The 22406-nt window shown below is 38.2% G+C and overlaps 1 protein-coding gene across 5 annotated transcripts in view; it reads right to left on the bottom strand.

Moving 5' to 3' along the window:
• CNOT2 (CCR4-NOT transcription complex subunit 2) overlaps positions 1-22406 on the bottom strand; it is a 151353-nt gene that overhangs the window by 11039 nt on the left and 117908 nt on the right. For all 5 annotated transcript variants that reach the window (XM_073327795.1, XM_073327792.1, XM_073327793.2 and 2 more), the window contains 9 exons: positions 22171-22353; positions 19403-19482; positions 17750-17875; positions 15700-15824; positions 12107-12227; positions 11844-12000; positions 3111-3172; positions 2962-3011; positions 1418-1518 (listed from right to left, as the gene is read on the bottom strand). In XM_073327795.1, coding sequence (XP_073183896.1) covers positions 1418-1518; positions 2962-3011; positions 3111-3172; positions 11844-12000; positions 12107-12227; positions 15700-15824; positions 17750-17875; positions 19403-19482; positions 22171-22353 — 1005 coding nt within the window. The remainder of the gene's footprint in view (positions 1-1417; positions 1519-2961; positions 3012-3110; positions 3173-11843; positions 12001-12106; positions 12228-15699; positions 15825-17749; positions 17876-19402; positions 19483-22170; positions 22354-22406) is intronic.

Genomic DNA, 22406 nt, shown 5'->3' on the forward strand with positions numbered 1-22406 from the left:
AAGAAGCCTTTGACAAATTCCACCATTTCAACAATTTCCATCCCACCATCAACCTCAGCCTGGACCAGTCCACACAAGAGATCCACTTCCTGGACACTACAGTGCTAATAGCCGATGGTCACATCACCACCACCCTATATTGGAAACCTACGGACCGCTATACTTACCTACATGCCTCCAGCTTTCATCCAGACCACACCACACGATCCATTGTCTACAGCCAAGCTTTTTGATACAACCACATTTGCTCCAACCCCTCAGACAGAGACAAACACCCTACAAGATCTCTATCAAGCATTCTTACAACGACAATACCCACCTGCTGAAGTGAAGAAACAGATTCACAGAGCCAGAAGAGTATCCAGAAGTCATCTACTATAGGACAGGCCCAACAAAGAAAGTAACAGAACACCACTAGCCGTCACCTTCAGCCCCCAACTAAAACCTCTCCAGTGCATCATCAAGGATCTACAACCTATCCTGAAGGAAGACCCATCACTCTCACAGATCTTGGGAGACAGGCCAGTCCTTGCTTACAGACAGCACCCCAACCTGAAGCAAATACTCACCAGCAACCACACGCCACACAACAGAACCACTAACCCAGGAACCTATCCTTGCAACAAAGCCCGTTGCCAACTGTGTCCACATATCTATTCAGGGGACACCATCATAGGACCTAATCACATCAGCCACAATATCAGAGGCTCGTTCACCTGCACATCTACCAATGTGATATATACCAGCATGTGCCAGCAATGCCCCTCTGTCATGTACATTGGTCAAACCGGACAGTCTCTACGTAAAAGAATAAATGGACACAAAATCAGACGTCAAGGATTATAACATTCAAAAACCAGTCGGAGAACACTTCAATCTCCCTGGTCACTCGATTACAGTCCTAAAAGTCGCAATATTACAACAAAAAAACTTCAAAAACAGACTCCAACGAGAGACTGCTGACTTGGAATTAATGTGCCAACTGGACACCATTAAATTAGGCTTGAATAAAGATTGGGAGTAGATGTGTCATTACACAAAGTAAAACTATTTCCCCGTGTTTATCTCCCCAACCCCTGTTCCTCACACGTTCTTGTCAACTGCTGGAAATGGCCCATCTTGATTATCCCTATAAAAGTTTTTTTTCCTCTCCTGTTGGTAATAGTTCACCTTAAGTGATCACTCTCGTCATAGTGTGTATGATAACACCCATGGTTTCATGTTCTCTGTGTATAAATATCTTCCTACCGTATTTTCTACTGCATGCATCCGATGAAGTGTGTTTTAGCCCACAAAAGCTTATGCGGATACAGACTAACACGGCTGCTACTCTGAAACCTTAGATTTACTTCGTGATTACTAAAGTAAACTGTCATTCTATTATATTACCAAATTGGCCAAAATATTTTGAACATACAGCTCTACTGCTGCTAATAGCTGTAATACATCTCCTCCATTCATGTAATAGAGATAAAACAGTAGATCTTCTCCATATCGGCCAAGTTTTATTGCAGCCAGCTGCAAAAGATAAAAAAATTAAGATTAAAAACCAAAAAAGGTAAATAAAATAAATGACAGCTAATACCATTTAAACGTGTCAAGAAAATATAATCCTAGAATATCAGGGTTGGAAGGGACCTCAGGAGGTCATCTAGTCCAACCCCCAGCTCAAAGCCGGACCAATCCCCAACTAAATCAAAAATATAATCAAACTGTTTCCCTTATATTAAGTATGTTGCAAAAGTTATACTAGGTATATAGCAGTGTAATATACTAATCAAAAGCTCAATTTTTCTCCAATTTAAATTAAGCTTTCCTATTTTCCTATTATATAAACAGCAGGACAGTTAATGTAAGTAACAAACCTGAAAGGGGGGGATCATTTTTCTTTGTGTATTTTCTGAACATCTCGCTTTACTTTTAAATTTATTAGTTCATTTACTAATTTCATTATATAGCTACATTAGTACAGCAAACCCTTACATCTTAATTTCTAAACATTATTGAATTATCTCATCAACACAATTATTTAGGATTTCTTTTTAAATATATCAAGCTTAAAATTCCTATTTTTATTAGCTAGGGAAGAAAGGAGTAAGAGCTATCAATGTTTAAGCTTCAGGTTATAAGCTGATCAGATGGAATCAAGAAATCTCTCTGTACTGTATAATGTTGATATACTATGGCAGGGGTAGGCAACCTATGGCACGTGTGCCAAAGGCGGCACACGAGCTGATTTTCACTGGCACTCACACTGGCCAGGTCCTGGCCACCAGTCCAGGGGGCTCTGCATTTTAATTTAATTTTAAATGAAGCTTCTTAAAAATTTTAAAAACCTTATTTACTTTACATACAACAATAGTTTAGTTATATATTGTAGACTTATAGAAAGAGACCTTCTAAAAACGTTAAAATGTATTATTGGCACGCAAAACCTTAAATTAGAGTGAATAAATGAAGACTCGGCACACCACTTCTGAAAGGTTACCAACCCCTGTACTATGGTATGTGAATTATGAGGGTTTGATGCTTTGGTCTGAAGGATCTGACACTTTCAGATATAGGATATTGGTCTAGACTGATTACTGCTTTCATTACATTGACTGTGGTTCTAATGATTTCTGTTGGTCCTTTCCTAAACCCATTCTCACATTCCCCAAAATCTAATGCAAACCATTTTTAGCATCCAAGAAATTAAAGGAAAATAAAACTGGTAATGGATGCAGGGTTTTTGTTTTTTTTTTGTTTTGTCTTGTAACATTGGAAAGAGTATGTAACATTCCTAGAACATTCCATGCACCTCTGTTCTTACAGAATTTAAGACTTTCTAAAAACACTGGATTTGATGAGAGATATCCATCTGCAAAAAATTACTTGTCAGGTTATCTTGAAAAGAATACTATAAACCAAGCAGCCTCTTATCTACATATTTTATTATACGGGACAAGAAAGCACACTCACCTTATCCCTAATGTGAATGTTCGTTAAGTATTCAGATGGAACATGGAAGTCTAGATAAAGGAATCAGAATTGACCTAATTGTTAAACCATGTAATTGATTCTCATTTATAAATATCAACACAGCATTAAACACAACTTATTTTCCCTACCTATGTCTTGAGGTCGACAAGGCGAAGATGCCCAAGGTGATGCAAATTTGGGGTAGAGATTTCTGAACAAGAAAAAACATAACTCAAATTAAAAAGCAATGAATTTGAAGGAGACACCCAAGCCCCACATCCCTTCCCTCCTCCAAAACCATCATATTTAGTTACTTCATTAACTTTTAGGGTGAAATTCTGGCACCACTGACTTCAATGGCAACCCTCCCACTCACTGAATTCAAAAGGGCACAATTCTTAATTGTGCTTGTAACTTAAGTGCCTTTGGCTCCAACCCCCTTGAGAAGCCCAAATGTACTTGGCAAAATGGAGGTATTCTGTAACACCTCCCAGGAGCTAATAAATCTGAGCCCATAATTAAAAGAGGAAAAAGACTTATAGCTGGCAGGCCTAGTTTCTCCCACCGATAATGATTGTACCCGTTCTTTAAATTCTACTCTATGCTGACAAAGAACCGATTTCACCATTTCAGTGGAACATGAAAAAAGTCTGAAAAATATAAATTTTCTGATTTCATTTAATTCAGGGGTTCTCAAACTGGGGGTCGTCACCCCTCAGGGGGTCATGAGCTGTCAGCCTCCACTCCCAAACCCCACTTTGCCTCCAGCATTTATAATAGTGTTCAATATAAAAAAAAAGTGTTTTTAATTTATAAGGAGGGTCGCATTCAGAGGCTTGCTGTGTGAAAGGGGTCACCCAATACAAAAGCTTGAGAACCACTGATTTAATTCTTGATAATACATCAAGAAGAAAAAAAAATGGAGCGCTGAGATCACTAATTAAACACTGTAGAACTTCGCTAATTTGAACCAATGACTTAGTGATCCACTGAGAACCACTGAAGTTTGGTAATTAGCAGGTAGAGGGACAAAAAAGGACAGTGAATCACAATATGTACTTTTTTGGCAGCTGCACTTCTGTTTTAATTGTTTGTGATAATATAGTATTGTGACATATTTTGCAAATGATACTTCAGCTTACTAACCTATGCACCTTCTAACAGAAAGGCATAAGAGTGCTTTAAAATCTTGGAAGCCTGGGAAATTACCAGAAGACCAATTCCCAACCAAGTTTTAAAGAAAAATGTTTCCAGACCAAGGGGTGCCAATCCTACACCATAGGCCACCTTTAACCCAAGGTTGACAATGGCTTATATCCTCATATGTCCTGACTGCAGGCATCACAGGGGCAGCATCTGTGGAAAACGACCTAGTCCTTTCTTCTGATGGGAGACATCTTTCCAACTGTGTAGTACTTCCCAAGAGTTGGAATATAAAGGCTCACTCACCCATCTAAACACTGCCTTAAAGACCACAAAACGCTATTTATTTAATCGGCATAATGTGAATATCTCTGCAAAAATATCAATGGGCAAAGACCCTTCTTCCTAATATTATCTGCCTATCGTAGGTAAAGTTTTTAAAGAGATGTTCCCCTGTACGCTATATGTGAAGCCTGATTTATTTACTATATTCCATAAGGAAGGTGGATGACTTTTATTGTGACATCTGCTAAGTTTTGGAAGAGTTTAAAAAGATTTTACTGTAGCCTTAAAAATTTGGTATAGTATAGAACTTGCTAAAAACATAAGTAGCGGATAACTGTCTGAAGCAGTATCTTTGGCTCATGGAACATAGCATTTGCTCTATATTTTGAATTTCTAGCTTTTGGAATAAGGCAAGATCCAGGGATAAAAAGAATTCATATAGACATAGAAAAGCATAAAGCACTGTATTAAGCAGATAACTCTCTTATTAATGGATACAGTAGAACCTCAGAGTTACAAACTGAGTGGTCAACCACACACCTCATTTGGAACCAGAAGTATGCAATCAGGCAGCAGAGACCGTCCCCCCCGCCCCCCCAAAAGAGACAAATACTGCACAGTACTGTATTAAACTCCTAAAAAAATAAAGGGAAAGTAAAAAAAAATTGGTTTCAGAGTAGCAGCCGTGTTAGTCTGTATCCGCAAAAAGAAAAGGAGGACTTGTGGCACCTTAGAGACTAACAAATTTATTTGAGCATAAGCTTTTGTGAGCTACAGCTCACATCATCGGATGCATTCAGTGGGGAAAAAAAAATTGACAACTCTTTCTGTGTTTGTTTCATTTACATTAAGATGGTTAAAAGCAGCATTTGTTTTCTACATAGTAAAGTTTCAAAGCTGTGTTAAGTCAATGTTCAGTTGTAAACTTTTGAAAGAAACACCATAATGTTTTGTTCAGAGTTATGAACAACCTCTATTCTGAACGTGTTCGTAACTCTGAGGTTCTACTGTATTTCTGGGCAGTATACAAATTATTTGATGAATATTTCGGGAGACTTTCACACTACATAAGAACGGACATACTGAGTCATACCAATGGTCCATCTAGCCCAGTACCTGTCTTCCAACAGTGGCCAATGCCAGATGCTTCAGAGGGAATGAACAGAATAGGGCAATTATTGAGTAATCCATCCCCTATCGTCCAGTCCCAGCTTCGGGCAGTCAGAGATTATGGACACCCAGAGAATGGGGTTGTGTCCCTGACCATCTCGGTTGATAGCCATTGATGGACCTGTCCTCTGTAAACTTCTCTATTTTTTTTAAACCCAGTTATGCTTTTGGCCTTCACAACATTCCATGGCAATGAGTTCCACAGGCTGACTATGCACTGTGTGAAGAAGTAGTCCCTTACGTTTATTTTAAGCCTACTAATTTCATTGGGCGACCCCTGGTTCTGGTTATGTGGATGGATAAATAAATAACACTTCCCTATTCACTTTCTCCACACCAGTTATGACTTTATATTCCTTCTCACCCTTAGTCTCTTTTCTAAGATGAACACTCCCCAGCCTTTTAAATCTCTCCTTACATGGAAACTTTCATTCCCTTAATTTTTTGTTGCCCTTTACTCTACTTTCTCTAATCCTAATATATCTTTTTTTGAGATAGGGCTCCCAGAACAGTGTGGGGTATACCATGGATTTATATAGTGGTATTATGATATTTTCTGTCTTATTGTCTATCCCTTTCCTAATGGTTCCTAAGATTGTTACCTTTTTTGACTGCCACTGCACGTTGAGCAGATATTTTCAGACAACCGTCTACAACAACTCCACTCTGAGTGGTAACAGCTAATATAGACCCCATCATTTTGTATATATAGTTGGGATTATGTTTTCTAATGTGCATTACTTGCATTTATCAACATTGAATTTCATCTGCCATTTTGCTGCCTAGTTTTGTGAGATCTCTTTGTAACTCCCTGCAGTCAGCTTTGGACTTAACTACCTTGAGTAATTTTGTATCATCTGCAAACTTTGCCACCTCACTTTGTTTACCTGTTTTTCCAGATTGTTCATGAATATATTTAAGAGCTTTCTGAACATCCAAGTACACTATATGAATTGTATCAACCATGTCCACATGCGTACTGACATATTAGATTGGTAAGGTGTGATTTCCCTTTACAAAAGCTGTATTGACTCTTCCCCAACAAATCGTGTTAGTCTATGTATGTAATAATTCTGTTTTTTTACAATACTTTCAACCAGTTTGCCAGGTATTGAAGTTAGGCTTACTGGCCTATAATTGCCTGTGGAGCCTTTTTCAAAAATCGGTGTAACGTTAGTTCTTCTCCAGGCATCTGATACAGAGGCTGATTTAAGCAATAGGTTACATACCACAATTAGTAGTTCTGCAATTTCATATCTAAGTTCCTTCAGATCTCTTGGGTGAATACCATCTGGTACTGGCAATTTATTACGGTTAAATTTATCAATTTGTTCCAAAACTGCCTCTACTGACACCTCAATCTAGGGCTGTTTCTTAGATGTTTCACCCAAAAAAATAATGATGCAGGTGTGGGAATCTCCTTCATATCCTCCGCAGAGAAGGCCGATGCAAAGAATTCATTTAGCTTCCTCACAATGGTCTTGTCTTCCTGGGGTGCTTCTTTAGTGCCACTGATTTGGCAGGCTTTCTGCTTCTGATACAGTTTTAAAAAAATTCTGATAGTTTTAGTATGTTTTGCTAGTTGCTCTTCAAATTATTTTTTGGTCTGCCTAATTGTACTTTTACATTTAACTTGCCAGAGTTTATTTCCTTTCTATTTTCCTCCGTAATATTTGACTTCCAATTTTTAAATGATGCTTTTTTGCCTCTAACTGCCTCTTTTACTCTGTTTAGCTGTGGTGGCACATTTGTGGTCCTGTTTTGTTTTGAATTTGGGGTATACATTTACTTTGAGTGTCTATTACAGTGTTTTTAAAAAGCTTCCATGCAGCTTTCAGGCATTTCTTTTTTTGTGACTGTTCCTTTTAATTTCCATTTAACTAGCCCCCTCATTTCTGAGTAGTTCCCCTTTTTGAAGTTAAATACTTCTGTGGTGGGCTTCTTTGATATTTCCCTTTCCCCCAGGAAGTTAAATTTAAATTACACTATGGTTGCTATTACTGAGTGGTTCGGCTATATTTACCTCTTGAACCAGATTCTGTGCTTTGCTCAGGACTAAATCAAGAATTGCCTCTCCCTTTGGGGGTTCCAGGACTAGCTGCTCCAAGCAGCAGTCATTTATGGTGTCTAGAAATTTTGTGTCTGCATCCTGTCCCTGACATGTATCTAGTCAACATGCAGTTAGTTAAATACCTATTAATTATTATTATTAAGTATTCAATTTTTGTGGCCTCTCTAATCTCCCTGAGCATTTCACAGTCACTGTCACATCCTGGTTTGAGAGTTGTCAGTAGTATATTCTTGTTAATGAAGCACAGAATTTCTATCTACAGAGATTCTCTGGTACAGTTTGATTCATTTAAGGTATTTACTATATTTGATTCTATTCTTTCTTTCACATAAAATGCCACTCTCCCACCAGCACAACCCACTTTGCCTTTCCTATATATTTTAAACCCTGGTGTTATCATGTCCTGTTGATTATCATCATCCAGCAAGTTTCTGTGACGTCTATTATACCAATACCCTCATTTAATACAAGGCACTCCAGTTTATCCATTTTAGTATTTAGACTTCTAGCACTTGTATAAAAGCACTTATAAAATTTGTCAATATTTAGCTGACTGCCTTCATGTGACGTAACTGAACAGGACTCTTTCGTTTGAGTATTTCTCTTCAGTTCCTATGTGTACTTTATCAACTTCTGTTCTCTCTATAACTCAAAGATGGGGGCTCAGCTCAAAAAGTTTGAAAACAGCTCAGGGTTCAGGGAGAGGGTACCTAAGGGCTCTGTGCAGGCAGGGAGTAGCTAGGGTGTGTGCGCGGGTAGGGGGGTAGCTCAAGGTGCAGAGAGAGGGTGGCTAGGGGCTGCGTGCGGACTGGGGGAAAGGTTAGGATGCAGGGAGGAGGAAAGCGAGGGGCTGTGTGCAGGCAGGGGGTAGCTCAGGGTGTAGCGAGTATGGTACCTAAGGGCTGTGTGCAGGCAGGGGGGTAGCTCGGGATTGTGTGCAGGCAGGGGGGTAGCTCGGGATTGTGTGCAGGCAGGGGGGTAGCTCGGGATTGTGTGCAGGCAGGGGGGTAGCTCGGGATTGTGTGCAGGCAGGGGGGTAGCTCGGGATTGTGTGCAGGCAGGGGGGTAGCTCGGGATTGTGTGCAGGCAGGGGGGTAGCTCGGGATTGTGTGCAGGCAGGGGGGTAGCTCAAGGTGCAGGGACAAGGGTAGCTAGGGGCTGTATGCGGTCCCAGTTCCCCGAGGGCTCTGCCAGCCACCGAGTCAGGTACCTCTGCCTAGTCGGCTTTTACCAGCTGCGTGAGCAACGGGGGCTGGGAGTTGAGGAGCAGCTTCAACCCCCCGCAGCAGCAGGAGACAAGGGAATGCCTAGGCTGCCTGCTCCATGGCACCAGCCACAGCAGCAGCTGCCTCACGCTGCCCGGCTCTGGCTTCCTGCCTCTGACCTGGCCTGGTGGGGAGGGGAGTAGTTTCTTGCAGTGTAGTTTCAGGGGGAGGGAGGCAACACCCCCATACCTCCCAACTCTGCCTATGGGCTCAGGGCTTCTGCCTTGTGGGGAGGACCAGGGCTCGAGGCTCCAGGATTCAGCACTGCTGCCCCCTGCAGGGGGGGGGGGGACGGCACCAGACACCACAGCTTCAACCCTGTGGGTCCTGGCTTCAGCCCCACGGGCGGAGCTGGGGCTTGGGCTCTGGGTTTTAACCATGGGGCCCCAAGCCTCCCTGAAAGGGTTCAAAGACTCCCTGTTGAGAACCACTGATTTAAAGCGCAGTGATAATTGACTGTCACACTAGGCAAAAACGTATCACTAACTTTGAGGCCACCAAAATAATATAGTAAATCTTTTATCTGCATCATCAACTGTAAAAGCTCCAAAACCAGACTAAAAGCAGGTATTACAATACGAATATATATGTAATATACACACACGGATCAAATGTTGTCGCTTGAATAATATGCATCCAAGGACGATAGTAAATACTATGTATGAAACGATTCCCTATTAAAAACTAAAAAAAATCCAGTTAACTAATTACCAGCAATCATGCCAACAAATTGGTAAAATCCTGCATAGATATGTATATTAACAATTAGGACTTTTATCAAATTGAGAAGATGCACAGCATACCAATAAACCACCACAATAAAGTGCCTTTAATTTCAGATATCGCCACCATGACAAATGTCATTCTAAACTATTACTATTTTTCAGCACTTCAACAGTACCAAATAAAAACTAGCTTTATATCACAATCTTACACGGATTATAAACAAAGCTAAAAATAAATAACCTGAGATTTAGATGAAAGGATTTTAAATGCTAGTTTTACTAGCAAACAGTGGGACAAAATTGTACCAAAAACTCAAATATTCAGCTCCATGGGCTAAATTACACTTAAATCTATTTTAAAATACTGAATTTCAGATGTACTTTGCTCTAAGCACATTGTTCAAACATAGCCTTGCTGAGGACAATCTGTATTGGAAATATCAAACAACTCTGATATTGTGCACATCCTGCAGACGCACCTACTCAGACGGTCAAAATTAAATCAATGCTACAAATTATGGAGCTAGAAGTGAGCAGAGTGATTTCTTAGTATAGCTATTTAAAACTCTCACATTCTTAGTGAAGTAGAAAAAATCCATCACACTCAAAAAAGTCATAATCTGTAAGAGCAGCACTAAGTCTGAAGAAATTACTATGTATATTTTTCATTCTGCAGACTCTAAATCTATTTGTATTAGAAGAGTGGTTATGGTGCACAAGTGTAGTTCTGAGAATACCAATGGAACTCTGTGTAAGCTTGAAAGCTTGTCTCTCTCACCAACAGAAGTTGGTCCAATAGAAGATATTACCTCACCCACCTGGTCTCTAATGGAACAATGTTCTAAAAAAATGTTTATAAATGCACTATGGAGTAATTCCTGAAAATAATCAATTTACATGAGGGATATATATAAATTAGTGCCAATTACTGCATAAGGAGTGCAGATTCCAGAATGCCACTTTTTTCTTCTTACTCTTTCTTGTTTCATCTTGTTTTACACTCTCTCTCTCCAATCCTTCTTCAACTCATATACATACCTATTTCATGTGTATATAATCTGAGAAATGTGAAGTGCAAAGAATTCCTTTCATCTACATGTACCATTCCAATCTGGTTTTGCTGGCTGGTTTATTGTGTGCATTCATAAAATTTCAACAAACATAGTACACAAATCTTTGGTGAAAAAAGAGACTTTTTTTTGAGAGAGAATAAACTATGAAGTTCAGCATGGTTCTTCTGCAGATGGGCCATGCATCAAATACCTTTTAGATTAATTATGTTTTTAGTACTCTGTTTATAGGTTGTGCAGAGTAAACAAAAGCTTTAGAGCTCCCTGTCCCAAGTTTGTCCATGTATCTCAAGAGATGAGGCAGCATTGTAATTCTGCAATCCAGCCAGAGTAAAAGATAGTGTGCTGCTGAACTGCCCCAGAAGCAAGGTAAGAAACAGATGTGACTGTTTCCTGCTTTTCCCTTGCTTCAAATGACTTCCCACTCTACAGCAGCTCAAGTATGTGGGCAGATGTGTTGGGGGGCGGAGCCAATACTCTGCTCACTTTCCACATGTATGGAAGGGGAAATAGCAGCATGCCAGCAGCTGTTCCCCTCCTGCCTCCCAACATAGGCTCTGGTGATGTGGGTAGTCCACACAGAGGTGTAAGAGATTCTTTAAAATCCCTTACTGCCCTGTGATATCATGGTGGAAGGCTCACAATTATGCACATGGAGAATATAAAATAACTATTGGACTAGAAGTTAACTTCAAAGGTATACTGCTCTTGAAGGTAACAATACAACTATACTACACAACTACGAAGATGTACTGTTTGTTATTACATCAGTGTAAGTTTAATTTACAATAAAAATGCTGTCTGATTGTTAAATGTAAATATCCTCAAGGAAAATTTTTATTTAAAAAATAATTTATGCATGAAATTTATTAACAACGCATTAAAGCTTCCCTGACAAAAATCCTTAACAAGTTAAGGGCATAAGGAGAGCCTCCTAGCTTACTGAAAGCTTGCAAAACAAGATCTCAATACGCCTTGAAGTACAGTTCTCTTATCAATGAAGGCTTTACTTTACTGTCATTGCATTTTCAAACTTAATTTGTCAAAGTATCTGCAGTGTTTTTTTATAGTCATGTGAACCAAATGAACGCAATATTATGAACAGTAGCATAATAAAAACAAAACTGATGACAGTACTGAAAACAGAACTTACTCAGGAGAGTTGAGATTGAGACCTAGTGTTGTTAAGTCACTTCCTAATGCAAGATGTACCATTCCCGGGTCCGTCTCTGCTGCCCTGATGAATGTTAACAAGCCAATCATCCCAAACTGGTCCGTCACCATCCCTTGAGGAATGTTGGTAACCCGACCTAGGCAAGAACAACAAATTAATTTTCTCCTTTCAACAAGTGGAGGAATCAACAAGTTCATCTGAAAATATTTTCAAGTGATTTAGCAAAAAAGGCTCAAGTATACCATCAGGTAGCACCTGGATCCCTTTTTTCTGCTGGTTGTTGTTTTGCGTTGTTGAACTTTTATCTCCAGGGAATTTGGGTCCGTCTGCACTAGAAGATGTTTTGCCTGATGTACTCAAATTCTATTAAGAAACAAATAATTTGTGCAAGTTAGCATGATAGAAAACAAACCAACATGAAAAACTTGGTTAAGCAGCCCTTCTGCTCCTCAAAAGCCATCAACAGGACCATACATGTATTGTGAGGTTGAAGTCTGTTCAATTATTCATATTCCAAAAGAAATGAAGTGCCCTGCCACACTACAAGGTAATTCAGTTTTAAGTTTTGAAAAAAAACCCGTGTGACAAAGTTCCTCCTCTACCTTGGTGGGTCTTGCGCTTATTGGCGGATTTGCTCACCTTGGAGCTTCACAGCAGCCCTCAGCTTGGCCGTTTTTCTGAACCCACAGTCCAGGTCGACGACTCCTGTGTCTGACCAGGAGTTGGGAGGATTTGGGGGGAACCCAGGCCCACCCTCTACTCCAGGTTCCAGCCCAGGGCCCTGTGGAATGCAGAGGTCTAGAGTGCCTCCTGGAACAGCAGTGCGACAGCTACAACTTCCTGGGCTACTTCCCCATGGCCTCCTCCCAACACCTTCTTTATCCTCACCATAGGACCTTCCTTCTGGTGTCTGATAACGCTTGTACTCCTCAGTCCCCCAACAGTCCGCATTCTCACTCTCAGCTCCTCGTGCCTCTTGCTCCCAGCTCCTCACATGCACACCACAAACTGAAGTGAGCTCCTTTTTAAAACCCAGGTGCCCTGATTAGCCTTCCTTAATTGATTCTAGCAGCTTCTTGATTGGCTGCAGGTGTTCTAATCAGCCTGTCTTAATTGTCTCCAGAAGATTCCTGATTGTTCTGGAACTTTCCCTGTTACCTTACTCAGGGAAAAGGGACCTACTTAGCCTGGGGCTAATATATCTGCCTTCTATTACTCTCCTGTAGCCATCTGGCCCGACCCTGTCGCACCTGGTATTTGTATATAAAGGAATTAAAACCAAAGACTTAGTTTTCCACACTTTTCAGGGCTTACTTATGAGCAAAATGTAAACCACAGCTCTGTTTGTCAGTTGAAGGCCTCGTATTCCGTCACCAATCTCTAGGTATGATTAATGTCTTCGTCATTTTTACAATCCCTACAATAAGAACTACTCCCAAATCTATAATCTCAAATTTAAAAGGTCAGGATATTTAAATATTTTGTACACACTTGGAGCAGAATATTAACGGGAAGTGTAAACGCCTGCATTTCTAAACGAGTGCACGGCACAGGAGGTGCTCATGGGCCCTTCGCTTCACATGCCTGCCAACAGTCTTGTCTTCACATAGAGAGCCCCTCTGAGCTGCAGTGGCTGACGTTGGATATAACAACAGGACCAATTACAGAAGCAAGCAAACTACAGTTGACACTCACCAATTAGGAAAGAGGTATAACACTATGTTTGACAAGAAAACTGTATAAAACGTTTGCTTTCTACTGCCACAAACTGTTTTTCTGTCATTTCTATTTACTATTTCTACAGTATGCATGGTGCCACACTGAGAGGATGCGACTCTGAAGAGCTCAATGTCTAGAGAAGACGTCACAGGAAGGGACAATAAAAGAAATTAAAGACACGTCTAAAAGGCTGTTTGGTGAGCAGCAAGTTCAGGTATAAATCTAGAGAGCTTCAGCATGCTGCATCTTAACTGCCCACATTGATCTTGCTGCTGCACACTAAGTTTTCTACTGTGCACTGACATACTGCCGTTTCAAATGGCAGATCATCAGTGTATCAGGACATACTGCCTGCATAGTACTGTAACTTTTTGACAGGACAACTTTGTATAAAATCATATTGTATCAGTTCAATTTTCATCCAATCCCTCTCTGAGTCTGCTTCTACCTCCTGTTTTTCAGTACTCGCAAACCTTAACAGCTTCCTCCAGGGAATGAAAAACTAAGCATTTGACCTCTACAGATAGCAGGACTGCATGCAACGAAGTGACTTCACTCCCATATCTTTCAACAGCTTCTTGCAAAGGCTTTATACTACTTCAAAAAACCAAGTGTGTAATGTGGATAAATGCTAATTTTGGCAATCTGAATGGTTGAATCTCCCATGGTTACGACGATTCATGATACTTCACTGAAAATTCTATGAATCATCAAAGTTCAATAAGTTAATCATTAACCCAGAACTGGTTGTACATAGTTGAGATCAACCACTCTGAAATGCCCATTAAAGTATAGAATCTAGGATTTTTTTACATGAGCCATTTTGCTAGTCTGATTTGTATTATCAAATCAGTTCCATGATCTCACGTGCACCAGGACTGTGGTTTTAACTGGTGAGATAGTTAACACTCCATTTTACTTGTAAATCCCCTGAATTTAATTTTTATGGTTTCCATGGAACATTACATACTACCTATAGTTTATTAATGAAATCAAAGATCAAAGAACTTGAGTTGAATTAAACAGTTCCTAACTAACTGGATTAAACAGTTTAATACCTCTGCCACTCATGGCTTGCCACATTAACTGAAGAGGGAAAAAAAAAAATCTTTTTTCAAGTTTATTCTTATTTAAATGTTTCATGTCCTCTGTCCAGGAAATACTGGATATGTAACAATATGAGTGACAAACTAGAATCACAAAAACCCACCAATATTTGCCAAACCTTGCTATCCTCAAACTACACTGGAATATGGATAACTGAGGACAAACAACCCCGAACCATGCAATTACACTATTAATATTCACATTGCTGATCGATTCCAATATTACCAAACTTTCAGAATCAATAAACTTATACATGTAAAGATGCAATAACTAAAAGGATGCAGAATAGTCTGGTCGTTAAGGTATTAGGAGTTAGAAATCTTAATTCCTGACTATGACACAGATTTCCTGTGTGATATTTGGTTAAGATCACTTTATCCCTGTGCCATTATTTCCCTATCTATAAAAAAAAATGGGGAATAACAATATTTACCTAGCTCTCAGGGACACTGCGAGACTTAACTCATTACGTTTGTAAAGAACATTGAGAACCTCAGTGGACGGTGCTGTAGTGTGGAAAGTATTATTGTTGTTACTGGAGAAAGTAACATGTGAATCTAGCTGAGAAGAGGGAGGGAAATACTTCCAGTTCAGCTATGTTAAAACTCAGCACCGGGAATTTTAGAACAATTATTTCTTGATTCTAGAAGCAAACTTTGTGATATATACCTGAAAGAAACAATTAAACTCAGGTTTTCTAGCTCCAAAAGTGTACATAAAAGTACACAGGACTTTTTGAAACTGAGAAAGTAATTTGATTTCCCTCCACCCCAAATAATCTGTTATCAAGGTCATTTTCATGGTCAGAAGACAAGTGATTCCCTAGGAGAGCCAATCTGCATAGTACATATAGTGATATTTCAATTACTGAGTAGTTTATAGAAGACCTCTTAAAATTTGTCACCTGGAAGTACAAGTGTACTCAAATTGCTTTATTGCCAATTTTAAACTAAGTTGTTGAAAAACAAATGAACTGGAGGGAAAAAATAAAGTTTTAATATTTACTTACAGATTTACTGTCATCATTACTTGATGTTGGATCTTTGTAACTGGAGCCTGGTAATGCTGGAAAATCTTCATTGTGTATTGAGAAGTCCTGGGATTGCTCACTTGCTGGTTTTGTTACCATTCCGACTATGATCCAAATGAGAGCAAGTACAATATTAATAACTTATGAAAACATTTTTCTGCTGCTGCATAACATTTTTATGAGCAAGTGGTGAAGTGCAACAGACTTTAAAAGAACAGGAAATATGAAAAAAATGAAAGTGTGTTGGTTTACTGGAACTGTACGTCACTGACTCAGTTCTCTTATTTAAATTAGATGTAGTAGAAAACTTTGGGACCAAATTCATAACTAGCACAACAGCACTGTTTTTATTGAAGTTACACTAAGAATTAATTAGGCCCAATAGTTTTACTATTATTAACACTAAACATCTTACACAACAGTTTGAATAAGCAGAAGAACCTTGAGAGGAGTTTTTAAAATATTAAAGCAATTTGATAAAAAGGAAGGCAATGGTGTTTTGATAGAACAGATTTTTTTAAACTGAAATCTGTTTTCCTTTAAATTCTGAAAATGTTTTCTGAAATTTGGTTAGGCTTATATATTTTAAGTAAACATGCAGGTAATTTGCAATAGAACATCACTATGTTAAACTTGCCAGTGACTTAAACAGTAGGAAAAATGCAAGTCTACAGACATCAGCGGACCTCAATGCTCTGACCCTAATTTCAGAAAAGTAGGTCATTCATACTGGAAGATGGGATCCAGGGACTGAAGAGCAGCATTATTTATTATGCCAATATTAAAAAAAAAAAAAAAAAAAAAGACTCCAGGGGTCAGCCTCTTGCTCAGACATACAGAAATAATATAGTAATCTGGCTACAAATTACTCCTCAGACCTATGATGCAGGGTAAATGCAGATAGAAGGAAACCTATAGCTCATCTTCCAGAGGTTCTGGATAGGTGTAGATGAGCAAAAGTATCGATACAAGTTGACATTAGACATTTTCCAGTGTTCTGAGGCCAAGAAGATATCAGAGCTCCCTTTTTTTTTCCAATTTAGGAAATAGGTTGACTGAATTCTGTTTCTTCTTTCTTCTGAATAAATGGATTCTGGCATTTATAGAAGCAAATAAGATCTTTTAGCAAAATGCTGATTGATATTCTAAAGGTAACAGAGCTTTTTCTGTCAGAAATTTGGAGAATGAGCTAAAAAGAACTTAATACCCTCTTTCTTGTAGTACCCAATGATAATTTATATAACAGCAAGTTATATGCCTAAGTGATATGCAGAAGTGATATGCAGTGCAAACATATATTAAGAAACAAGAAAAAGTTGTACTTTGAGGCTAAGCTACCCTGGTGACTTATACTAGAAATCACATGAGCAAAGATAATTTTTAACTATTCTACAAGTAGTTCTATTGCATAAGATTGGTATCTATTTAAAAAAAAAATCAATAAGCATCAAGTACGATGTTCACTATTAAAAAGTCAATAGGTAGCACAGTATAGGAGGAAACTGTAGCATCTCTGATAGGATGTCACATCTCTTAGCAAATGCTGACTTTTTAATGTTAATAACTGCACCAGTCAGATTTTATTTCTAAAATCAACTATTTACAAGGTATGCTGTGACATTTTGACCAACAGGCATCTAAAAGACAGGCAATCAATTTGACAGGAAACAAAAAACTGAAACTATTTAAAAATATGCATATCCAGACTGAAAAAAATTGCCAGTTTTCAATCAAAGGTGAATTTAAACAGCTGAATTATAACAACTTGCAACATATTTGAAGTCAACTTCTAACTGAAGAGATGTTGGGTACTGTTTTCAAAAGCATCAAGGTAACCAGATTCTAAGTGTCTCAGTCACTTTTGAAAGTATGACTTAGGAGCCTAAGTCTTATTGACGGTCAACGGGACCTAAGCACTTTTTAAAATGTTACCCACTGTCTCATAACAACATATTACAAACAGCCATAGGTGAATCAGGCAAGTAAACATTTATTTTATTCAACAAAGTTTTCAGAAGCACATTCTTACCATACGGAGCCCTTCCAGCTAATGGGTTTATTAATGGTGTTGGGTTGCCACTTCCTTCCCTTCTATTTCTGTCTGCTAGTGCTGGAAAATCTGAAAGGTCCAATCCTGTCACATTTTCACTTCCATCTAAAATAAAAAGCACTCCATTTTTTAACCCCCTTGAATTTTTTACACAGGGACTGCAATACATGAAATCAAGTTTTTCTTCATAAAACAATAAAAGGATCAGAAATATTTTCTTTTCACAAACATGTACATTCAAACAAACTGATTTTTTTAAAATGTTCAAATGCACACCACCTCCTGTCACCAAGATGTGATTTCCATGGTTTACAGTGCTAGCAATAGATGATATGCTGAAGAAATAAAATCCCACCTCTAAAAGGTAGGAGAACACTTCATTTTCTCTTCATGTTTCTATCAGTATTCTGTATAAATTTTTTTTAAAAAAAGCCTAGATGACAAAGCTAGGCTATAGAGCATTTTTTGTTTTTAAAAGAACAACTCAATAATATATGCTAAGAGTCATGAATGTGACACTGCACCTGTACATTACAGGACTGAAGTCATCAGTGGTTCCACAGTGGGAAAGAAAGGCTTCACTGACAATAGGGAGTTAGCAAGAGAAGGGTTTGGAGAGGGGAAGTAGTACTATCGGTGGCAGCGCTGTAGGAGCCCTTTAATCGCTACTAACTCAGGACAAGGCAGAATAATGAAGCAATTGCAGAAGACACGTAGTAAAACCCAGGGTAAGGCATGAATTCCGATTTGCAACTGGTATCAGAGTATATACAAATTTTGAATTACAGGTTTATAATGCCATCACAGTGTTCTAGTGACTACACAAACCACTTGGGCATTACCCTTTTACTTTATGACATCATCAGTACTTTTAAGATGTAATTATAACCTTGTAATTATATACAGAAAGCTTAGTATAGCCATACATACCTAAAGTAAAGAATTTTTCTGGATGATTTTATATATAGTTTTCTTAATACAAATGAACAGTCTGGAATTCCTAGAAACTATCACAACCCAGACTACTGATTTAAAAGGATCATTTTTTATATCTAAGAGGAGTTGGAAATAAGGGAAGATTTCTAAAAATAGTTTAAGAAGTTGTTCACCATAATATTTTCATACTAAACCGATACTTTCCCGCCTCCTATAGAGTAATGAACATTTAACAGGATCATCCCTTTGTTGTCCCTGGATCTTTAAACTATTTTTGACTTTGAAACAAAATGGCTGTTATGAATGTGTGTATATTTAAAAAAAAATCCATGCAAAACAAACTATTTTCAGTGTAATTTAAGTCTTTCTACTTTGTCTTTAAAAGTAATATAAATATTAATTTCTAGTATAATTTCAGAAGTGTTATTTTTATGCTATGTGCTACTACCCAAATGTATTTTGTATTTTCCATATGATCTTAAAAACTGAATTACACATTTGTCATATATTAATGTCAGCGTTCCAATTTATGTGCATATTCTTAAGTAATGGAAACAATTCTGTACAAAGCCATTAAGCATAATTACAAAAAAATCACAATTAGAGACAAATATCTTTAACAACTTGGGGTTTTAACCAGTTAACATACATACCTCCTATTGTACTTTATACTCTACCTATTTAAAGGAAACTCACCTGTTCCATTAAAAATGTTACTTGATAAGGAGTTATTCATTCCAAATGCCTGATTCCTGTTCATTCCAAATCCAGACATACTGTGCACAAAAACAAAAATTCAGACACAAGAAATAAACACTTTCTAACTTCAACTGAGTGAGAGAAGATAGGACAAGAAAGGAAAACGAAGAAACTTTATTAACACCTTCACAGGCTAAGAAACCTGCATTCATCTTTCAAATTCAGTTTTCACTGTTTTATACTTTGCACTTGTCAAATCTGTGTAAACAATGGGGCAATTAATCAAGATAATTTTATTATAAATGTCTAACAATAGACTATTAAGAAAAATGCTCAGAGATTTAAGGATAACAGAGCCATAGGCATTAAAATAACAAATTCATAAGTGAATCATGACAAAGTTGATATATCTATGGATTAAGTGAATCATGACAAAGTTGATATATCTACGGATAAAGAGAATACAGCAGATACCATCTTGACTTTGCTAAGGGACATGATACAGTAAAGTCAAGAGGGTATTTTGACAAGATAATCTCGGCTTGATCTGTCCGTGCTAACTCTTATTTTCTCTCGTGCTTTATTAAGAAAAGCAATTAGGCTAAGGTCTAAAAAAAGAAAGTAAAAAAGGCTATCCCCCTTAACCTTGTGTGTTTACCGTTTCCCATATGTGGTCACACATCAATCAGGGAACTAGACAACTTGCTTTGCCTACTAGTAGCCATAATCACCCTTGGAGGGGCAAGAGAAACTGCTTTCAGTTCCCCTAACACAGTTCAAGAGATTGAGTAGGGGAACAGTAAGTGCAGAATGACCCTGTTCAGCTTGGCTTCAGCAAGGTGGTGTATTTGGAATACATCAAACACGGCTGTTACTCTGAAACCTATCAAACCCTTTGACTCTTATCTATCAGCCACTTGAAGAAACAGATTTCTGTTATCTTCTGGAATTCTAAATGAGGTGAGAGCACGGACAAAACCGTCGATCTTCATGTAGTTAGTAAGGGCATGCAATATAGCCTGCTGATATATAGTACTTTTCACACAACACATTTCAACAAATAAAATCCAGCAATTAAAAGAGTCCTCAGACTAGGGATTTCAGAGAGATACAAGAGGTCAGACAGCCTGAGAAAAAATTGCCCCACAGTTATTTGTTACCGGTGTGTTATCCAACTTTATATCAATACATAGTGCTGCCTCTTTAGGAAAATGTAGGTAGCTGATGAGGAGAAAGTTAAATATTCTACAAATTTTGAAATAGCCAACACACTGTTCAAATTGGGAAAAATGTTTAGAGAATATTTTATGGAAGTGATCATCAATTATGTGACCATCAAAAAAATTCATAAAATCTTCATGAAGTTTTTAACTTTATCCACAATAGTACTGATGTCTGTAAATTTAGTGTTAACAGTGGCATTTGTAGTATACTTTAACATGTGTATTTATAGTCTTGTAGGTACATATTTGCCTTTAAAGTCAAATGAATAACCCCACACTGGAAATATCTTTAATAAAAAATAGCAACCTGGAAACTAGTGAGCAGCCCTTCCTAAATGGGAGAGGGACGCAAGAAGAAAACATACGATGTATAAAAGATGAAGACAATAATTCAAAAGCTATTGCAGACTGGGATTTCAATATCTCTGAATTACTGTTGAAAACTAAGAAAAGGGGCATCTCAATTAATGTTAATGAGCGTTTTTTTAAAAAAACAAAAAACAAAAAAACAACAAATCACAATAATAATTTATTTGCTCCTTTATTTGTGGATATTCATTACAGCAAACATGCTGAGGTAGCCTATAGAGAGAGAGGAGCAAAAGACCCCTCTCATGCCACAAGGCAGGGATTTTAACTACTGCTGCCAGATCCCTACTGTGGCTGGCTGAGGAGATCATCAAGATCTTCTTTTCTTGAAGTGGATAGGAATTGTACAAACTAAGAGATTAAAAACATTATCTTAAAATTTCTCTCCCTCTCATTCTTCTTTTACATAACGTTGGGTTGGAGAAAGCATATGACTGACATGAGTTAGTTTGCGAACAGTACAGAGAGATTTAAATGAAGAAAAGATGAGGATTGGGAACACTGCGATTGAGTGGACATACTACTATAAGATGTGGTAAAGCAGTTATAACCAAATGACAGTAGTGATTCTTTTTAATTGTTTATATACACAGATAACTTCAAAAATCAATATAAACCAAACATAATTTATCTTATGCTGTGTTACTGTTAAGTTATTGATGATTCTGAGACCTATGCCTAGAGTGGAAGGAAAGGAACAGAGGCTGTTTGCAACGAATGCTCAGCTCTACAGGAGGGCAAGTCACTGCTTTCCAAATGGTTGCGTGGCTTGCAGTACGGAGGCGCAAGACTCCAAAGCATGTGAATCTACAGAGGCAATTCTCAAAGAACAACTATTATATTTTTAATTCTTGCCTTACTTTTTCCAAGTGCATTTAATGTAACTTATAACCAGTACTAAAGTTAAAATGTGCAAAAAAAGGCCAACTTGCACTTTTAAATATGCATTTTTGCAGGAACAGTAGTGGATGACCAATGGCCAGGCAAAATTTAGTTTGAAGGCTTCAATCAAGAGAGTCTTATGTACATTTCAAAGCAGATACACAGTCTCCTGGCAGTAAGAATTCACCACTTCAAACTTTAAAATAATGGACAAAACTAGATTTTTATTTCAGGAATGCTGCTGAACATGCCCATACCTGCATGTATATAGCTTGACCAAATCAGTCTTACCTGTTCACAGTAAAAGGTTGTCGAGAGGGTTGCTGCTTTGGCATACATATTATGCTAGGTGAGCTTCTGTTGGGGCTGCCTAACCCTGAACTGCTCATGCTGTTTGTCCTGCTGGGAATTCCAATGCCCTGACCAACCTGGGAGTGGTTCATCATATTCCTAGGATTCATAGGCAATATACCCCTGAAAGAGAGAAACCATCCAAAAAGTTGAACCTATACAACACCGTTCAACTT

The sequence above is a fragment of the Lepidochelys kempii genome, chromosome 1, assembly GCF_965140285.1.
Source record: "Lepidochelys kempii isolate rLepKem1 chromosome 1, rLepKem1.hap1, whole genome shotgun sequence".
NCBI classification, from domain to species: Eukaryota; Metazoa; Chordata; order Testudines; family Cheloniidae; genus Lepidochelys; species Lepidochelys kempii.